This window comes from Budorcas taxicolor, chromosome 13, assembly GCF_023091745.1.
Source record: "Budorcas taxicolor isolate Tak-1 chromosome 13, Takin1.1, whole genome shotgun sequence".
Classification (NCBI taxonomy): Eukaryota; Metazoa; Chordata; class Mammalia; order Artiodactyla; family Bovidae; genus Budorcas; species Budorcas taxicolor.
In genome coordinates, this window is record NC_068922.1 from 64,169,092 (window position 1) to 64,185,913 (window position 16,822).

General features: G+C 53.3%; 1 protein-coding gene and 1 long non-coding RNA gene across 3 annotated transcripts in view; one reads left to right on the forward strand and one right to left on the reverse strand.

Moving 5' to 3' along the window:
* LOC128058908 (uncharacterized) lies at positions 1-9,473 on the reverse strand. The gene is made up of 3 exons (XR_008200519.1): positions 9,131-9,473; positions 3,987-4,174; positions 1-141 (listed from the first exon to the last, which is right to left on the reverse strand). It is a non-coding gene; the product is annotated as an uncharacterized LOC128058908 (long non-coding RNA).
* Positions 7,668-16,822, forward strand: part of MYH7B (myosin heavy chain 7B) — a 24,070-nt gene continuing 14,915 nt past the window's right edge. The window contains exons 1-12 of one of the 2 annotated variants that reach the window (XM_052651394.1): positions 7,668-7,832; positions 9,090-9,196; positions 9,351-9,494; positions 9,982-10,138; positions 10,445-10,472; positions 11,739-11,835; positions 14,068-14,091; positions 14,245-14,337; positions 14,476-14,539; positions 15,701-15,799; positions 16,467-16,570; positions 16,658-16,796. In XM_052651394.1, the coding sequence (XP_052507354.1) occupies positions 7,742-7,832; positions 9,090-9,196; positions 9,351-9,494; positions 9,982-10,138; positions 10,445-10,472; positions 11,739-11,835; positions 14,068-14,091; positions 14,245-14,337; positions 14,476-14,539; positions 15,701-15,799; positions 16,467-16,570; positions 16,658-16,796 (1,147 nt within the window). In that variant the 5' untranslated portion in view covers positions 7,668-7,741. Of the gene's footprint in view, positions 7,833-9,089; positions 9,197-9,350; positions 9,495-9,981; positions 10,139-10,444; positions 10,473-11,738; positions 11,836-14,067; positions 14,092-14,244; positions 14,338-14,475; positions 14,540-15,700; positions 15,800-16,466; positions 16,571-16,657; positions 16,797-16,822 lie in introns of those variants that run through there. The other variant, XM_052651395.1, reaches the window with a different exon arrangement.

Here is a 16,822-nt window from a genome sequence, read left to right on the forward strand (position 1 = left end):
TATGCGCCACACTGTTGCTCTTCCTAAGGGCCGAAGCCAGAGATGCATTGCCATGGCCAGGCTCAGGCTGAGCTGCAGCAAAGAGCAAGAAAGCCGAGGTCTCTGCCCTCTTGGAACTGGCATCCCCGTGCCCATGAGTATCTGTCAACCAAGGTAGGAGGAGGGAAAGTCAGTGTCACTCACATGCCCGTCTACAGTCCCTTATCCACCGGCCCTTTACTCACTCGGCCCCTGAGCAGCAAGGCCTGAGGGCTCAGAGCTATAGGTAGGTACATGGAGGGCCAGACAGAAGTAGACACAAGAGATCAGAGAGGCCCCCGTGAGCTTCATCTCCTGCCCCCAGGATCCATTTCAGCAGGGCTGGTGGGGGGGATGTCTCTAATCCAGGGCCCAACCATTGTTTGAAGTCGGGAACAATTGAAGGGCAAGGGAGCTATAGATAGACACACAGCTGCTGTCACCTGTTCCCGCCTGGGCACTGGGCCCAAGCATTGTCTCCGGGGGGTACTCTACCAGTGAGGGGCCCTGGGGGTGGGAGCTTGGTCCAGCCTAGTTCAGCTCCACAGAGACTGAGTCAGAGGCCAAGACAGAGAAATAGAGTCTCAGTGGGCCGAGAGAGACAAGGTAACACAGAAAGACCAAGACCCTTGAGGGATACAGAAGACTCCCACCCAGTGTTGGAACCACTGAGACTCACTGGGGCTCTGAGAGGGTCACGTTCCCCACATGCCTCAGCGGCTGCCAAAGGAAGGGGCTTGGGGAGTACTCTGGGAGACCCCTGAGGTCTATGAAAGAGAAAGGTTGTGCTTCTGGGTCTAGCCGCAGCTTTCAATCACTTCTCATTCACTCTGTGACCTTGGCCAAGGACCTGCTTCTTCCTCCTTGCCTCCGTTTCCCCAGCTGTCCAATGAGAGAGAGGATTTGCAAGGTCACTGAAGGGCCCCTCCAGCCTCTGATGCCTGTCCGGATGTCTTCCTCATCTGTCTAACCTCTCTCCCTCTTGCTGCCACGGAGGCCATGGTCCTCTCCTTTGCTCGCCCTTTGTGAAGATGGGGGACAGCTGGTCCCGCAGCCCCTCCCCCCAGTAACCTTTTGGCCATAAATCCATGCTGAGGCGTCTCTCCACCGGATAAACAGCCCTGATACCTTTTGGCTGTCCTCATCCTATTTTCTGCTTGAAACATCAGAGCCAGGGCCCACTTGGGCCCTCTGCAGCTGCCCAGGGCCCCAGGAGTGGGGACAAGCCTGGGATGAGCAGCTCCCCCCTCCCACTGTCCACCCCCAGGGTGCCAGAGTAGAGGCCCCTCTCTGGGCCTCACCCCCTCGCATTTGGACCCTTATGGCAGCCGCCTCCTAAGTCAGTCTTCCTGCCCTGGTCTCGCCCCTGCAGCCAGTTCTCCACACCAGCTGCCGTGGGGATCTTGTGAACACATAACTCTAGCCACACTGTCAGATGCCCTTGCTCAGAGCTCTTTGATGAAAAACATAAAATAAAAATGCCTTTGATGACTCCCCAACCCCTGCGGGATAAAGCACTGAATCCTAAACTGGCTTCTGGAGCTCTTCCTGATCCAGTCCCAACTGCTCCGTGCGGCCTCAGCTCCCTTTATGCCCGGGTGGCTGCTCTGGCTTTGGTCTGGGTTCATGCTCTCCATCCTGGTCCTCTGTCTTCAGTGCCTCTCCCCGCCCAGACCTCTCCTCTGTTCCTGGGCGGCCACAGCCTCCTCACTGGCCTGGCCGTGGCCTCTCTCACCCTTTCCAGTCCCTTCTCCATATGGCTGCCAGAGTGATCATAATTTAAACGTCAACACTTACTCTCCTGCCCCGTGCCTTCACACTTGGAATAAAGTCCTTGGAGATTCCCAGTGATCCAGCCCCTGCCTACCTGTCTCACCTCACCTCATAAAACTCCCCAAGGTCCCTCCCCAGCAGCCCTAGCCTTGCGATGGCTTCAGACACTTCAAGCTATGTTCTGCCTCGAGGCTTTTGTATTTACTGTTCCTCCTGGTTGGAATCTTGTCTCCTGGCTCTTCGCCTGGCTGGCTCCCCTCTTATCCTTCAGGTTTTGCCTTACATGTCACCTCCTCAGAGAGGCCCTTCCTGACCAGTCTGAACTGTTAACACCTCCATTACCCTCCCCACCACCACCCAGCGTGGTGCCTTCAAAGCACGTGCTACAATCTTTTATCCTTCAGACTCCTCCATTCTGACATCTTTCTTCCGTGTCACTCCTTTCCTGGACAGTCAGTGTTGTGTTCCCCTCCTGGCCACAGAGGAGAAGCTGTCGGATGCATACTGAGTTGAATTCATGTACCTCCCTCCTTAAGGCTTCCCAGGTGGCTCAGTAGTAAAGAATCTGCCTGCTAGTGCAGGAGACCTGGGTTCAACCTCTGGTCAGGAGGTTCCCCTGGAGATGGGAGTGGCAAGCCACTCCAGTACTCTTGCCTGGGAAATATCATGGACAGAGGATCCTGGTGGGCTACAGTCCATGCGGGTTGCAAAGAGTCGGACACAACTGAGCAACTAACACTCCCTCCTTAACAGAGTCCTTCAATGTCTTTATCCAGAGAAGGACTTCCAGGCACTGGGTGGCATTGGTGGCAGATATTATTGGGGGCTGGGATGGGGTTCCAAATTCATCCTCTCTGCCTACCTTCCCACCCTTGCTTTCTTCAATACTCAGATCCCACTGGTATTTGGGGCTAGAAGAGGAGAGGCCAGCTTCTTTTTTTTTTTTTCCTTTCCTTTTTGGGCTTTGCTCCATCAGCTCATTTCTCATGAAAATCTCCCCAAAATAGTCCTGCCTCCAGGTCTGGCCACTACTAAGCTGTGGGTCCCAGGACTCTTGGCAATTGCTGATCTGAGGCCTTTGGTGCAGAGGAACTGGGGACTCCTAGACCCAGCTCAGCTCCAGCTCCCCTACATGCTAAGACTTTCAGTCTTTCCTTCAGCCCTTTACTCTCCTGACTCCTGCTCTCCCTCCCACTCTTAGCTAGGTTCAAGGTTCCCTGGTATAAATGGGGGTAGGCAGGCAGCATATCAGTTTTTGAGGGCAACGCCTGGCCTGTCCAGGACCACCTGGGTCTGGGGACCCAGGGCCACGGGCTAGAAAGCCTGACACCCAGCTCTCCCTGACAGCCCTTCCCAGGGCTGTTAGGCGCTCTGTGCATGCTATGCTATGTTGCTCAGTCATGTCTGACTCTTTGTGACCCCATAGACTGTAGCCCACCAGGCTCCTCCATCTGTGGGGATTCTCCAGCCAAGAATACTGGAGGGGGTTGCCATTTCCTCCTCCAGGGGATCTTCCTGACCTAGGGGTTGAAGCCACGTCTCTTATGTCTCCTGCATTGGAAGGTGGGTTTTTTACCCCTAGTGCCACCTGAGAAGCCCAGAAAAGATACAGGAAAGTACAGAAAACAAGCCATTGCACATTCTGGCATATTTGCTTCAAGTCTTTGGACCCAGAACTCTAGCAGGGTTCTAATGACCCAGGGTTCTAACACCCCAGGATTCTAAACCAAGATGCACATATGTCTTGTCTCTGTACTTGTAACATTGGGAAGAGAGGCAGAACAAAAAACTTCAGGTTGTCCACGCTGGCTACTCAGTGGGTGGGTTAGTTGGATGAGAGGATGGTTGTTAAGAAACAAAACTGTCAGAGGGTCTAAAATTCTGGAACCCTAGCGTCCTAGAAGGCAATGGCACCCCACTCCAGTACTCTTGCCTGGAAAATCTCATGGACGGAGGAGCCTGGTAGGCTGCAGTCCATGGGGTCGCTTGGAGTCAGACACGACTGAGCCACTTCACTTTCACTTTTCACTTTCATGCATTGGAGAAGAAAATGGCAACCCACTCCAGTGTTCCTGCCTGGAGAATCCCAGGGATGGGGGAGCCTGGTGGGCTGCCGTCTCTGGGGTCGCACAGAGTCGGACACGACTGAAGCGACTTAGCAGCGGCAGCAACAGAGTCCTAAGGTTGGAACAAACCTCAGAAGTTGTCCAGTCCAAGGCCTCAAGCCCTGTTGCAACCTCTCCTTGATTCTTCTTCGCTTTTGGCAGGCTCACTTTCTTCTAAGGCAGCCTCTTTCTTTGCTGATTGGCTTCAAGCATGAGACGGTCCTTTTGTGTGTGGTCTCCAAACGCTGCTTCCTTGTAACAGCACCATTGATCTGCTCCTGAAAGAAAGTGTTAGTTGCTTGGCTGTGTTCAATTCTTTGTGATCCCATGGGGTGTAGCCCACCAGGCTTGTCTGTCCATGAAATTCTCCGGGCAAGAATACTGGAGTGGGTTGCTATTTCCTTCTCCAGGGGATCTTCTAGACCCAGGGATCAAACCTGGGTCTCCCGCATTGCAGGCAGATTCTTTACCATCTGAGCCACCAGAGAAGCCTGTTCTGCTCTTAGTTAAGTCGCTTAGTCGTGTCCAACTCTGCGACTCTATGGACAGTAGCCTGCCAGGCTCCTCAGTCCATGGGATTTTCCAGGCAAGGATACTGGAGTGGGTTGCCATTTCTTCCTCCAGGGGATCTTCCTGACCCAGGGACCGAACGTGGGTCTCCCGCACTGCAGGCAGATTCTTTACCATCTGAGCCACCAGGGAAGCCCATAGACTCCCTCTGCTCCAGGACAACTCCTCAGGTGTTTAAAGTTGGTACCTTAAGTCCTTGCAGATTGTAGCATTTGTTGCATCTCTCAGATGCATCTTGGGCTTCCCTTGTGGCTCAGCTGGTAACCTTGGGTTGGGAAGATCCCCTGGAGAAGGGAAAGGCTACCCACTCCAGTATTCTGGCCTGGAGAATTCCATGGACTGTATAGTCCATGGAGTCTCAAAGAGTTGGACATGACCAAGCGACTTTCACTTCACTTCAGGTGCATCTTAGGTTTCCTCATTGCTTTGCCATGTTTGTTTGTGAGCTCATCTCAGCAGGAAGGTGTGCCCTGCATAGTAGAAGTGAACTTTACAAGGGCAGTTCCAGAACCATTTCTTTGGGCTGGTTTTTCAGTCCCAGATTTCTACACCAAGCAGTTAATTCTAGAATTCAGATCCACGTTATATTTGGTACAGGCTAGGCTTGTTAGAGGTTCTGATTCTCTAGACCAATTCTATTGCTTGGGCCTTAGGCACAGCCCTGCTTTCTGAGCATCTTTGAACAGGAGCATCGTTTTCCTTACCCTCTTGGCTTTTTATAAATTGCTCAAACCCAGGTCCTTATCTTCTGAACCCATATGGAAATTACAACTCTATAATCTAAACTATTAATCAAGTTCATTCATTCTTGTTTCATTCTCTTACTTCGTAGGTATTTATTGACTTTCTATTACGTGCATCCCCTCTGCAGGGTGCTGGAGACGCAGACCAAGCTCTTGTGCTTTTCAGAGTGTGGGTGTGGGTGGGAGGGAGGGGCAGGGAAGAAACAGTCTAAGTTTTATGAAGAGCATTAGAACAGAATGATGTTCTCGAACTTCTCCGGCAGTCTAGTTGTTAAGACTCCAGCCTTCCACTGCAGGGGGCGCAGGTCTGATCCCTGGTCAGGGAACTAAGATCCTATGTGACTCTGCCAATTAAATAAATATCAGGTTATTTACAAAGAAACGAAAAGAAAATTGAGGAGGGGTGCTGGTAATTTCGGGTTCTTGAACAGGATGTGTTTATTTTGGGAAAAATTCATCAGACTGTACAAGAATATTCACTGCAGCCCTGACTGTAATGGCAAAAAGAGAACAATCTAAATGTCCACCAGTATCATTTTGTAACATGGGGAAGTACCTGTAGGGTAAACTACTAACAGGGTCTGGGTGATTGTAATTTTGATAGACATTGCCACAGTTGGCCATGCTTTTTTTTTTTTGGCCACATCGTGTAGCATGTGGGACCTCAGTTCCCCAATCAGGAATCCAACCCACACCCTCTGCTTTGGAACCGCAAAGTCTTAACCACTGGCCTGCCAGGGAAGTCCTTGGCAATGCATTTTAAAGTGCATACATCTTCAGCTTACAGCATGATTAGTTTCAGAGAGAACACACCTGTGTAGCCACAGCCCAGCTCAGTTTATAGAGCATTTCCTGCATTTCAGAAGCTTCTCCTGTGCCTCCTCCCATCCTTACTTTCCCTCAAAGGACTACTTTTTCACTTTTATCATCATTAGCTAGTTTTGCCTGTTTTGAACAATGTACAGTTGAAACGGATCTTTGAAATTATTTCTATATATTTTATAGACTATAGATATGTCTATACATTTGGTGCTGGTAGCTTCTTGGTATGGAAGATTTATCTTTGTGAGCTCAGCCCAAGACACCTGGTGAGAATCCTGGCTCTGGACCTCTTTGTGTCAAGTGTCGGAGGTTCCAGGATCCTTTGATTTTCTGACTCTAAAATTCTGCAGCATCACCAGGGCTTGAATGGGGTGATGCACAAGGAGAGCCCAAAAGTGAGGAAGGCAGCTGGAGTGTCAGCACCCCCAACTCCTGATGAGAGTAGGGTGCAAGAGAGGGCTAAGGTGTGAAGTTGGCTTCCTGTGAATCTTCAATGCCAGGATGAAGGAGGCTCCTAACTGGTCTACATTTCCTCTATTTTCTTCCTCTTCAGCCAGGTTATTCCTTTTCACCTGTGGTTTGAGACCTGCTTTTCTTGTGTGATTTCCCCAGGGGACCTGGGAGAACTGGGGATAGAGGGGAGCAGAAAGGGGAAACGACAGCATCCAGGTGCTTGGAGAGGGATGTCTCACTCTCTCTGCTTCTCTGTTTTTTCTTTTTCTTTATTTTTTAAAATCTTTTGGCCATGCTGCATGACATGTGGGATCTTAGTTTCCCAACCAGGGATCAAACCCGTGGCCCCTGCACTGGAAGCGTGGAGTCTTAACCACTGGACCCCTCGTTCCCCCACCCAGGGAAGTCCCTGCTTCTTTTTTTGACTTGGTCTCGGCCACCGCTTTTTGGTGAGACTTGACCAGTGCTTTCCTTTCCCTGGGCCTCAGTTTTCTGGATGTACGGAGAAGGTTGGACCAAATAGTCCCAGAGTGCATCCTGTGGTTCCTGCTCTCTGAGTTTTCTTGCTCTTCATTTCTGGACATGTGGACATTTTTCTGAGTATATCAGACTCCCTGAGACTTGGTTTCTCTCCCCCAGCACCTCAGTCTCCCCAAATCTCTCCCTGCCTTGTCCCTACCCCTGTCAGTTTGAATCTCAACCTCCCAGTCTCTGAGTGGAGCGAGTGTCTCTCTCCGCCTTTGTGATCCCTTGACAATGGGAGGTAAAAATAGCCCAGGGGCCGAGCTGGTGGAGATAAAAGGGAATTTGCCTTTTGTGTCCTGAGGCCAGGCTGGGGGGGCTGTGACACGTGGAGATTGCTGACATAGCTCTCCTCCGCTGACCTTGACGGCGGCAATAAAAGGGGGAGCCCAGCTCCCAGCCCTCACCGTGGTGCCGAGGTGGGTGATCAGGGCTGGAGTGGGAGCCCAAGGGAGGGCAGACAGGCTGGTGGGTGAGGGTGCTTGTAGGTTGGCACAAGTCTCTCCATTTCTGTGGGAGAGGATGCTCTGGTGTCTGAGAGGGTGCGTGCATGTGTTGGGGGCTTACCAAAGAATCACCTACTATCAGGTCTTGTGGGTTGGTTGATCACACCCCAGTTTGGGGCCCCTGCCCTCAGTCCCTTCTCCGTGCCATCTTCCAGTGCCTGCTGCCTTGGACCGCCTTGAACCTCCAAGATCTCGGCTGCTGCACCCTCCGCCTCTCAGTGCCACTACCATGATGGATGTGAGTGAACTTGGGGAGTCTGCACGCTACCTCCGCCAGGGCTACCACGAGCAGATGAAGGTGCACACCGTCCTGTGGGATGGTAAGTGAGGGCAGAGGTGGGCAGAGCCACAGAGAAGCTCTTAAGGACTCAGAACAGGAGTGGGGAGGGGTGGCACTCCCCTTGGGTCTGAAGGAGCCCTCTGGCCTGACAGCTTTAGCCCCAAGAAGAAAATCCCAGGGACTTAGTGTACCTCACTTGTGTGCCTGTGAGCAAGCCTTGGTTTGCTCCTCTGTAAAATGGGACAGTATCGCCTGCCTCCTGTGACTGCAGTCTGCGGCCGGAGCCTGAGGCTTCTGAGACAAGAGTGACTGGTATGTGTGCAGGCTGCCTCCACGTGTCCATAAAACCTGTGCTGGAGTTATTTTTAGTGCTTTCCCTAGAGCCAAACCCTCTGTTTATTAGGGACAGGAATAAAGGCGACTATTTATGACCCGGTTTGCTCATAGGACAATAATAACAATATGCAATGTGTATCAAGCGCTTATTGTGCGCCAGGCCCAGAGCAGATGACTTTCCATGCATCATTGCAACAACTTGGGGAGTTGGTGACCAGGGCCAGGGCCAGCTTCATGGGTGTGCGACCTCTGCAGCTGCACTGGGGACGTTTTACTCTTTGCTATCACCATCTTGAAATTTTAAATGATTTCTTAACAAGAGGACTTGCATTTTAACACTGGAGCCTGCAAGTTATGTAGTTGGTCCTAAGGTACTTGGCTAGTAGGTGACAGGATACCTGAGTCTTTCACTTTCATGATGCCTTTAACTACCATGAAATATGGGCTCCCTGGAGCTCTGGGACCAGCTGCCTGGGCAGGAAGGAGCATAAGACAGACTTACAAGGTGCAGGGCTTGAGTCTTGGATGAAACAGGGGAGACAGAACTCACTAATATTAAGTGCCTGATACTGAGGGTTGCTCCAGAGGAGAACTAAGGCGATGCTCACAATGTGTTGCCTTTGAGGGACAGGCCCAGAGAGAATGAGGGATATTCCACAGGTCGCAGGGCAAATACAAGAGAAGCATGCATCTGAACTGAAATGTAATCCAGGGCTGTGGGGGACCCTTACTTCAGTCAGAGGATCCTTTGAGGAGATCTGTAGGGAAACCTCCCAGTGCTTGCTGCCTTTTCAGGAAACAGGGTCTGGAGGGATCTTTCCTGGGTACTCCCGTGTCCTGATAGAGGGGCTCCTGGGAGGCACACAGCTCTAGGGACACGACAGGGGAACCCAGTTGGGCCCCCAACCCCTGGATGTGCATCAGCCTCTTTCAAAGCCCCAATGCTCTCCCGGAAACCCAGGGAAGAAGCGGGTCTGGGTACCTGATGAACAGGAGGCTTACGTGGAGGCTGAGGTCAAGTCGGAAGCCACTGGGGGCAGAGTCAACGTGGAGACCAAAGACCAGAAGGTTTGGCTCCCCCCTTTTCCTGGAATTAGCTCCTCTTCCTCCCCGACGTGTAGCTCCTGGAAGGCATGCTCTGGATGAAAGGGGGTCTGGGGGCGTACACGGGTGAGAGGCTGAGGTCACTTGGTTCTCCCCCAAGATATGGCCTTCCTGGCAGGTGCTGACGGTTCGCGAGGCTGAGCTGCAGCCCATGAACCCGCCCCGCTTCGACTTGCTGGAGGACATGGCCATGATGACGCACCTCAACGAGGCATCCGTACTGCACAACCTGCGCCAGCGTTATGCGCGCTGGATGATCTATGTGAGCCGGGAACCGAGGAGGGGCCACGGGTGGGAGGGGCTGTGCGTAGTGGGGGCGGGGCCGTAGCATCGGGGGCGGGGCTAGAACGAGAGCCACAGCTCGGCGGGGTCGGGACCGTGGGGAGGGCGCGGGGCTGTGTGCGGTGGGGGAGCAGGGCTAGAGGTAGGGTAGGGTGATGTCATGGGGCTGAGGGGGCGGAGCCACCGGGTGGTGGGCGGAGCTGGAGGTGGGACAGGAGGTTTGGCTACGGGACTGTAGGGGCGGAGCGGCAGCCGCAGAGTCGCTGGGCAATGGGCTGTGGAGGTGGGGCCGCGGGCTGAGGGCAGGAGGGAGAGCTAGGGCGGGGCCAGGACGGCCACAGGGGTGTGGCGTCGCACCTTAGGCAGCTCATTTTGGGGAATTTTTGCAAAGATCATAGTTTTGCGAGGCTAGAGCTTGAGGACGGGAACTTGTCCTCCAATAACCCATCTATACTGTCTCTCCCCAGACATACTCGGGCCTCTTCTGTGTCACCATCAACCCCTACAAATGGCTCCCTGTCTATACAGCCTCCGTGGTAGCCGCTTACAAGGGAAAGCGCCGCTCGGAGGCCCCGCCCCACATATACGCGGTGGCGGATAACGCCTACAATGACATGCTGCGCAGTAAGGGCTGCCTTGACTCCTCTCCCTGAGTCCTCTCTCTCTCCTGAGACCCCTTCCCCGGCTCCCGGATCCCCTTCCCTCCACTCGCAACTGCCCTCTTTTCCATCCCGCTGGATACTGAAGCATAGTCGTTCTGTCTCTTCAAGTGGGAGGTGGCCTGCCGTCTGAAGGTTCCCACCTGGTCCTTCCCATTTCTGGCTCTGGGTGGCGGAGGGGCTGTCCCAGCGCCAAGGATACCCCAGGTGTTCCACCTGTGGCTGGTCCCTCACTTTGGCTAACTTCTCTATCTCCTCCCCTTTCTTCCAGACCGAGAGAACCAGTCCATGCTGATCACGTGAGTGTCGGGCTCTGGAGATGGGGTGGGAAATGCTGGCCATCTGGCAGGGAGGGAGTGGAACTAAAATCATTTCCCGAGATTGGATAATTGAATACAAAATGCTAAGGGCAGGGGTTTTACCACCTAGAGCCAGTGTCCCAGGTGAGGCTAAATTATAGCGTTTTCTCTGTCCCTGCTCTGAGCAGATAAGTAGAAAAAGAATGCCAGACTGATCACCCACCCTCATACCCGCTGTTCCTAGGGCTTGGAATCTTCTCTCACCTTGATCTTTTGGGGGTTCTGATTCTGGCTCAAGGAGGTGGGAGGAGATCCCCTTCCCTTTCCTCTTTATTGTTGTTATTGTTTAGTCGCTCAGTCATGTCTGACCCTGAGACCCCATGGACTGTAGCCCGTCACACTCCTCAGTCCATGGGATTTCCCAGGCCAGAATACTAGAGTGGGTTGCCATTTCCTCCTGCAGGAGATTTTCCTGACCCAGGGATTGAACCCATATCTCTTGCATTGCAGGAGTCTTCTTTACCACTGAGCCACCAAGAAAGCCCTTCTTCTTTATTACCAGCTTCTTATTTCTGAATCTTATTTATAACCCTTTGTTTGCCTCCTTGAGAAAGTGGTAGAATTCTTACATACCAAGTTTAGGTCCAGCCAAGCCAATATGGACATCGGTTGCACGTGAGTGGGTGTATGTGCGTGAGTGTGCAGCCTGCTGGTTAAGAGTAAGGCCTTTGAAACCAGAAAGACCTGGATTCAAGTTCTCATGGGTCCACTTCCTGCTGGTGCCCTTGGTCCTCTGAATCTCATCAGAATAAAAAGGACGGTCCTGCTTACCTACTGCAGAGCTATAGGAGTCAGCCAGTGAATGTTTGCACCTGGCACCCAGCAGAAACAGCTACATGACCTCTCTGAGCCACATCCTCTTCTGTATCAAAAGAGGGTGATGATGGCGCCTGCCTTACAGGGTTCCTGAGGCTTCAATGAACCAGTTCAGGTGAAGCACTTGGCCCAGGGCCTGGCAGTAAGTTAGCGCTCAGTAAACAGTGGCATCATGTGTTTTCTCATCTCACTGGGATGATCTATGCTAGTTTGTTTTGTAAACAATTCAATACCTCTGGGAGTTGACCCATCTCTGAGGAGTTTTGGGTTGGGGGGCTCCTGAGTTGGGAGCTGGCTGTGGGGAGGGTGCTGGGGAAGTAGGGTGCTGGGGGGTGGGAGGAATTAGAGTAGCCAGATAGACATTGGTGACTCGTGTTTGTGTCGTCCAAGGGGAGAATCGGGGGCCGGTAAGACCGTTAACACCAAGCGGGTCATTCAGTACTTTGCCATCGTCGCTGCCCTGGGAGACGGGCCGGGCAAGAAGGCTGTAAGACTTGCCCACGCGGGCACTGCTCCCTGCTGCTTCTCACTGTTTTTCTTTTCTTTTTTTTTCTCCTTTTCTTCTTTTTTTTTAAAGTTGATTCCCCAGAGCCTCTAGCCCTGCCTGAGCCTCCCACCCTGGTGGCAGACTCTGGCCCGAGCAAGGCTTGACCAGAGAGGCTGCGGCCATTCTCTGTCAGGTGACGCAGTTCCAGGCTTGCCTCACTGTTCCCATCTGTAATGCAGAGGGGCGGGACCACATTGCTAGTCCTCAACATTTCATGTAATTTTTCCCTTTCATATTTTCACGACCTTCATATTTTCAAAGTTTACCAAGCAGGCTGTTTTTACCAAGAAGTAATAATCAGTTTCTTGGTTTTCATGCTCCAGTTACCTGCTGTCAATCAAACAAGGCAGGTTCAGCCAGAGCCAAGGGCACTTGGCCTTCTCAATAGTCAAGATTAAGGAGCAGTTTTGCACCCTATGATTTCTTTATGGTTTTTGAAATTTTCTGAAACAATGGGGGACCAGTATTTTGGGGTTTTTTATTTGTTTTCGAGGTGCAGTTTTCCTTCCTAGCCCTATGGCCAGCTGTTTAGAGATGTGTGGGCACCGCACACCCACCCCCAAATGGGTTGACTTTTCTTTCCAGAAGCCTAAGGCCTCCACCCACCCAGCCCTCACTCCTGGTCTTGTTGAGCCTTGCTTTTATTCTGGGGCATTTTTCTTTCTTCTTTTTCTTATCTTTTTTTTCCATTTAAAGTTTTTTTTTTTTTCTTTTTCTTTTTGCCTTTTCCTGTTTTCCCATTTGATTTTCTTGTGGTTTTTTTTTTTTTTTTTTCAGTTTTGGTTTTTTGTTGTGGTGGTGGTTGTTTTTCTTGTTTGGTTTTGTTTTTGCTGTTGACTTTTTTGGTACTCTTTCCTCCCTCCCCTTCACCTCATTTTCCCAACTCCCAAAATGTCTCTGAAGATGCTACAGAAAGTTGGGGCTTGGTCTAGGAACGGGAATGGAGGGCGGGAGCTGACAGGGATACAGCCAGAATGGGTGAGTCTAGGGGGCACCTGGGCAGAAAGGAGCCCTGCATCGTGGATTTGAGGTTTGGGGGAGCTGTCAGGCAAGGGAGGTAGAGAGAAAGGCTGGCCCACAGGGGCCATGGGTGTTGTAGCTTAAAAACCCTATCAACATGCCTCCCCTCTGCCCCAAATTTGATCACATCTATCAGAAGGAGCCCTGTTCAAAAGCCCTGAAGCTGAATGTGTGGGGTGGAGCTCAGGGGAGGGCTCCTGCCATCTCTCTCCTGCCCTTGTCTCCCCAGCAACAGCTCACGGGGATTTTTAAGTCTTGGGCTCCCTGGAGGTGAGTGAATCACCAAAGTCTTGTGGCATGGGACAGGTGGCATGGCACCTGTCACTCCAGAATCCATTTCTTCCTTTCCCACTTTTTTTTCCCAGGCTGCTGGGATCCAGGGCAGGGAAGAAATAAAAGGGTAGATGGAGGGAAGATGAGGCTAGGAGAGCAAGTGGGGAGGAGTCCTTTGGTTTAGCAAGTCCCTCTAGATGAGAGATAGGTGGCTTTGGGCATCATGGAAAGCAGGATGCCTCTGACTTACTGTGTCATCTTGAGCAGATCACTTTCCAGCTCTGAGTCTTAGGTTCCTTATTTGCAAACTAGGGCTAATAATATGCACCTGGCGGGGCTATTTTGAATAATACTCGATATATAGTTGTACAGTGAAAATGCATCCAATCATAATAGAAAGGAGAAGTGTAAAGAAGGGCCATCACAGAGGGGGGCCAAGGGTCAGAAGGTTTGGGCAGGAAGAGTCTCTTCTAGCCTCAGAGAATCAGGGAAGACTTCCTAGAGGAAGGGGCTTTTGAGTTGGGCTCTAAAGGGGAGTAGATTGTAGTCAGGAACCTCTGGGGCTTGGGGCAGTGTCAATTCTGGGGTTATGGGAAATGAAGGGATATGGAGGAGGCCAGAGACAGAGCTTTGGGGCACTGTGGGTAGGGGACACCCACACACAGCTCCTGCCTCAAGCCCCTCCCTGACTAGAGCCCTGCCTGCTCCATTTCTTGCATTTCTCCATCTAACAGCCCGTGGAGGGTCAGGCACAGGGAGTGGGGTGACATTTGGGTGACTAACGTTCACTGTCCTGCTAACCCACCCCACTTCCCCACTGCCACACTCCCGCCTGGTGAGATCTCACACCCTCTAACTTTGTCTTCCTTCTCCTCCCAGCAATTTCTGGCCACGAAGACCGGGGTAGGTATGGGGCTGGTATGAGTGGGGCAGGCAATTATTATGAAGTCCTGGGGACCCTCCCTCCCCTTTCCCTTCCCCTTCCCAAGCAGAGGTGGTCTGGGATGGGCTAAGATCCAGGACCACAGGGTGAGAGACCCCTCATCCTGCCACCAGGGCACCCTCGAGGATCAGATCATCGAGGCTAACCCCGCTATGGAGGCTTTTGGCAATGCCAAGACCCTGCGCAATGACAACTCGTCCCGCTTTGTGAGTGGCTTCAGTGGGAGACTGGGTGGGATTGGGGCAGGACGGTGGGGAGGTGGGGAGCCACAAGGTCTGGGGAGCCCTGGGTGGATGGAGCAGCACTGCCTGGGCCCCCGACTGAGGCTGCTCCTCTGCCCACAGGGCAAGTTCATCCGCATTCACTTTGGTCCCTCTGGGAAGCTGGCATCTGCGGATATTGACAGCTGTGAGTTCAGAAGAGGGTGGGGAAGGAGGAGGATGGGAGAGGCCCAGGCCTGCACCTTCCCACTCAGATTGAGCAAGTTTCATCAAGTCCTTGGGGCTCCCACCTGCCCCAGATGCTGCTCTTTATCCCCAGGCCACTGCCCAGCTCATGCCACCTCACCTCTCACCTGGAACTTACCCACTGCCTCCACATGGTCTCCCAGCCTCCATTCCTCTGCCTGATCTTCTTTCAGCCAGAGTGATCTTTTTTTGGCTACTAATCTGACCACATCGCATTCCTGCCTAAAACCTTCTCCAGACCCCATCACCTTAAGATGGAGACTCTCACCCTTATTTGGCCAGTCAGGCTCCTTGTGATTGGCCCCTCCCCCTACCACAACCCCAGCCTTTTCTCTGACCCTCCATCCAGCAGACCTGTGCCCCTCCTGCCCAACCTCATCTCTGGACACCTTGAGACACTGTCCTTCCAGGAAGGTCTTCCCCAGTGTGTCTCTGCAGTCATCACCTATCCCTCCTGACCCAGTCTGGCTATGCAGACACTGGGTGCCCATGTCACATGCACAGAGGGACTCCCCCGTGTTGACTGCTCCCCATCTTAGGATGCAGGGCCAGATCCTGATGGCCAAGCATAGGCAGGTGGTGATGGGAGGAAACGTCGTAATTTACACCCTGACGGGCCCGTGTGCAAACACACAGAGGCTCTGCTCTCTGCACACACTGGCACATCAGCACGGCTCTTGGGGAAAGCAGCAGTCTGTGGGTGGAGGAATGACAGCCTAGATAAAAGAACAGACAAACCGAGATCCACACACACGGGACTTCCCCGGTGGTCCAGTTAGGACAGTGAAGACTTGGCACTCGGTGCTGAGGGCCCGGGTTTAGTCCCTGGTCAGGGAGCTAAAATCCCACAAGTCATGTGGCCAAAAAAAAAGACCTCTACACAGACACTCACATTAATACATGCACACTGGTGTACAGACACCACATTCCCACACTGTGGCACATGTGCCAATGGAGAGACCTCCTGCAGCGCATGCTGGGTGGGTGGGGGGGGCGGGGATGTGCAGACACCCTTGCCCCCGGCCGGCCCCTCCCCCCTGCTCCTCAGCCCTAGTGGGGTGACCCACTCGGGACAGTAGGCCAGCTCCTCCCTCTCCCCCAGATCTCCTGGAGAAGTCACGGGTGATCTTCCAGCTGCCCGGTGAGCGAGGCTACCACGTCTACTACCAGATCCTTTCAGGGAAGAAGCCAGAACTGCAGGGTGAGGGCCAGCAGCCCGATGGGATGGGAGTCAGAGCCCGCAGGTCTGGGTGGCAGTGGGGCTGCCCAGCCCTGTCCCGGGCCCCTTCAGACCAGGCCCTGGGCTGCCTGTTCCCCTGCTGTTCTGGAGTCTGTGACATCCCTTCTTCCCTAGCGACCCAGCACTCCTAGCCACCCACCACCTTCCTGGGATTTCTGGCTCCTGCCGAGCCCTCCTCCTCGCGCTGGGGAACACGCCCCTCAGCACCGCTGCCCTGGCCAGGTTTTCTCTCCTGCTGTCCTGAGGCTAGGGAGGGTCCCCCCAGCACCAAGCAGGGAGCAAGGGCTCCATCTGGGCCTGGCTCACCTCTCTTGCAAGCCCCTCAAGGGTAGAATCTGATCCTCCCTGTACCCGAGCACCCAGCACAGGGTCTGGGCCAGAGGGGTGGCCATGAGCAAGGGTCAAAAGGTGAGTGAGAGGTAGGGACTGTGGCTCTTTTCCCAGACTCATAAAGAAAGGGAAGCCTTGGGCATCCGAGTGGAGGAGAGAAACTCTGGGTACAAAATCTAGAGAGGGCCCTAGAGTCTCCTGCCGTGCGAGCCCCCAGGACCCACCACGCTGCGATCAGGGGAAGGAGGAGAGCTGGTGAACCCAGCCGACACCCCCTTCTCGGCCCCGTGTCCCCCAGACATGCTGCTTCTGTCTATGAACCCCTACGACTACCACTTCTGCAGCCAGGGCGTCATCACTGTGGACAACATGGATGACGGGGAGGAGCTCATGGCCACTGACGTACGTCTGGTGCGAGGGGAGCAGGTCTCTTGGCTCCGCTGGACCCTGAGGAGCCCAGAGATCTCTGAGTCTTCCCCTCCCCCACAGCACGCCATGGACATCCTGGGCTTCAGCGTGGAGGAGAAGTGCGCCTGCTATAAGATCGTGGGGGCCCTCCTGCACTTCGGCAACATGAAATTCAAGCAGAAGCAGCGGGAGGAGCAGGCTGAGGCCGACGGCACTGAGAGTGAGGCGCCCTGACCCTGACCTGAC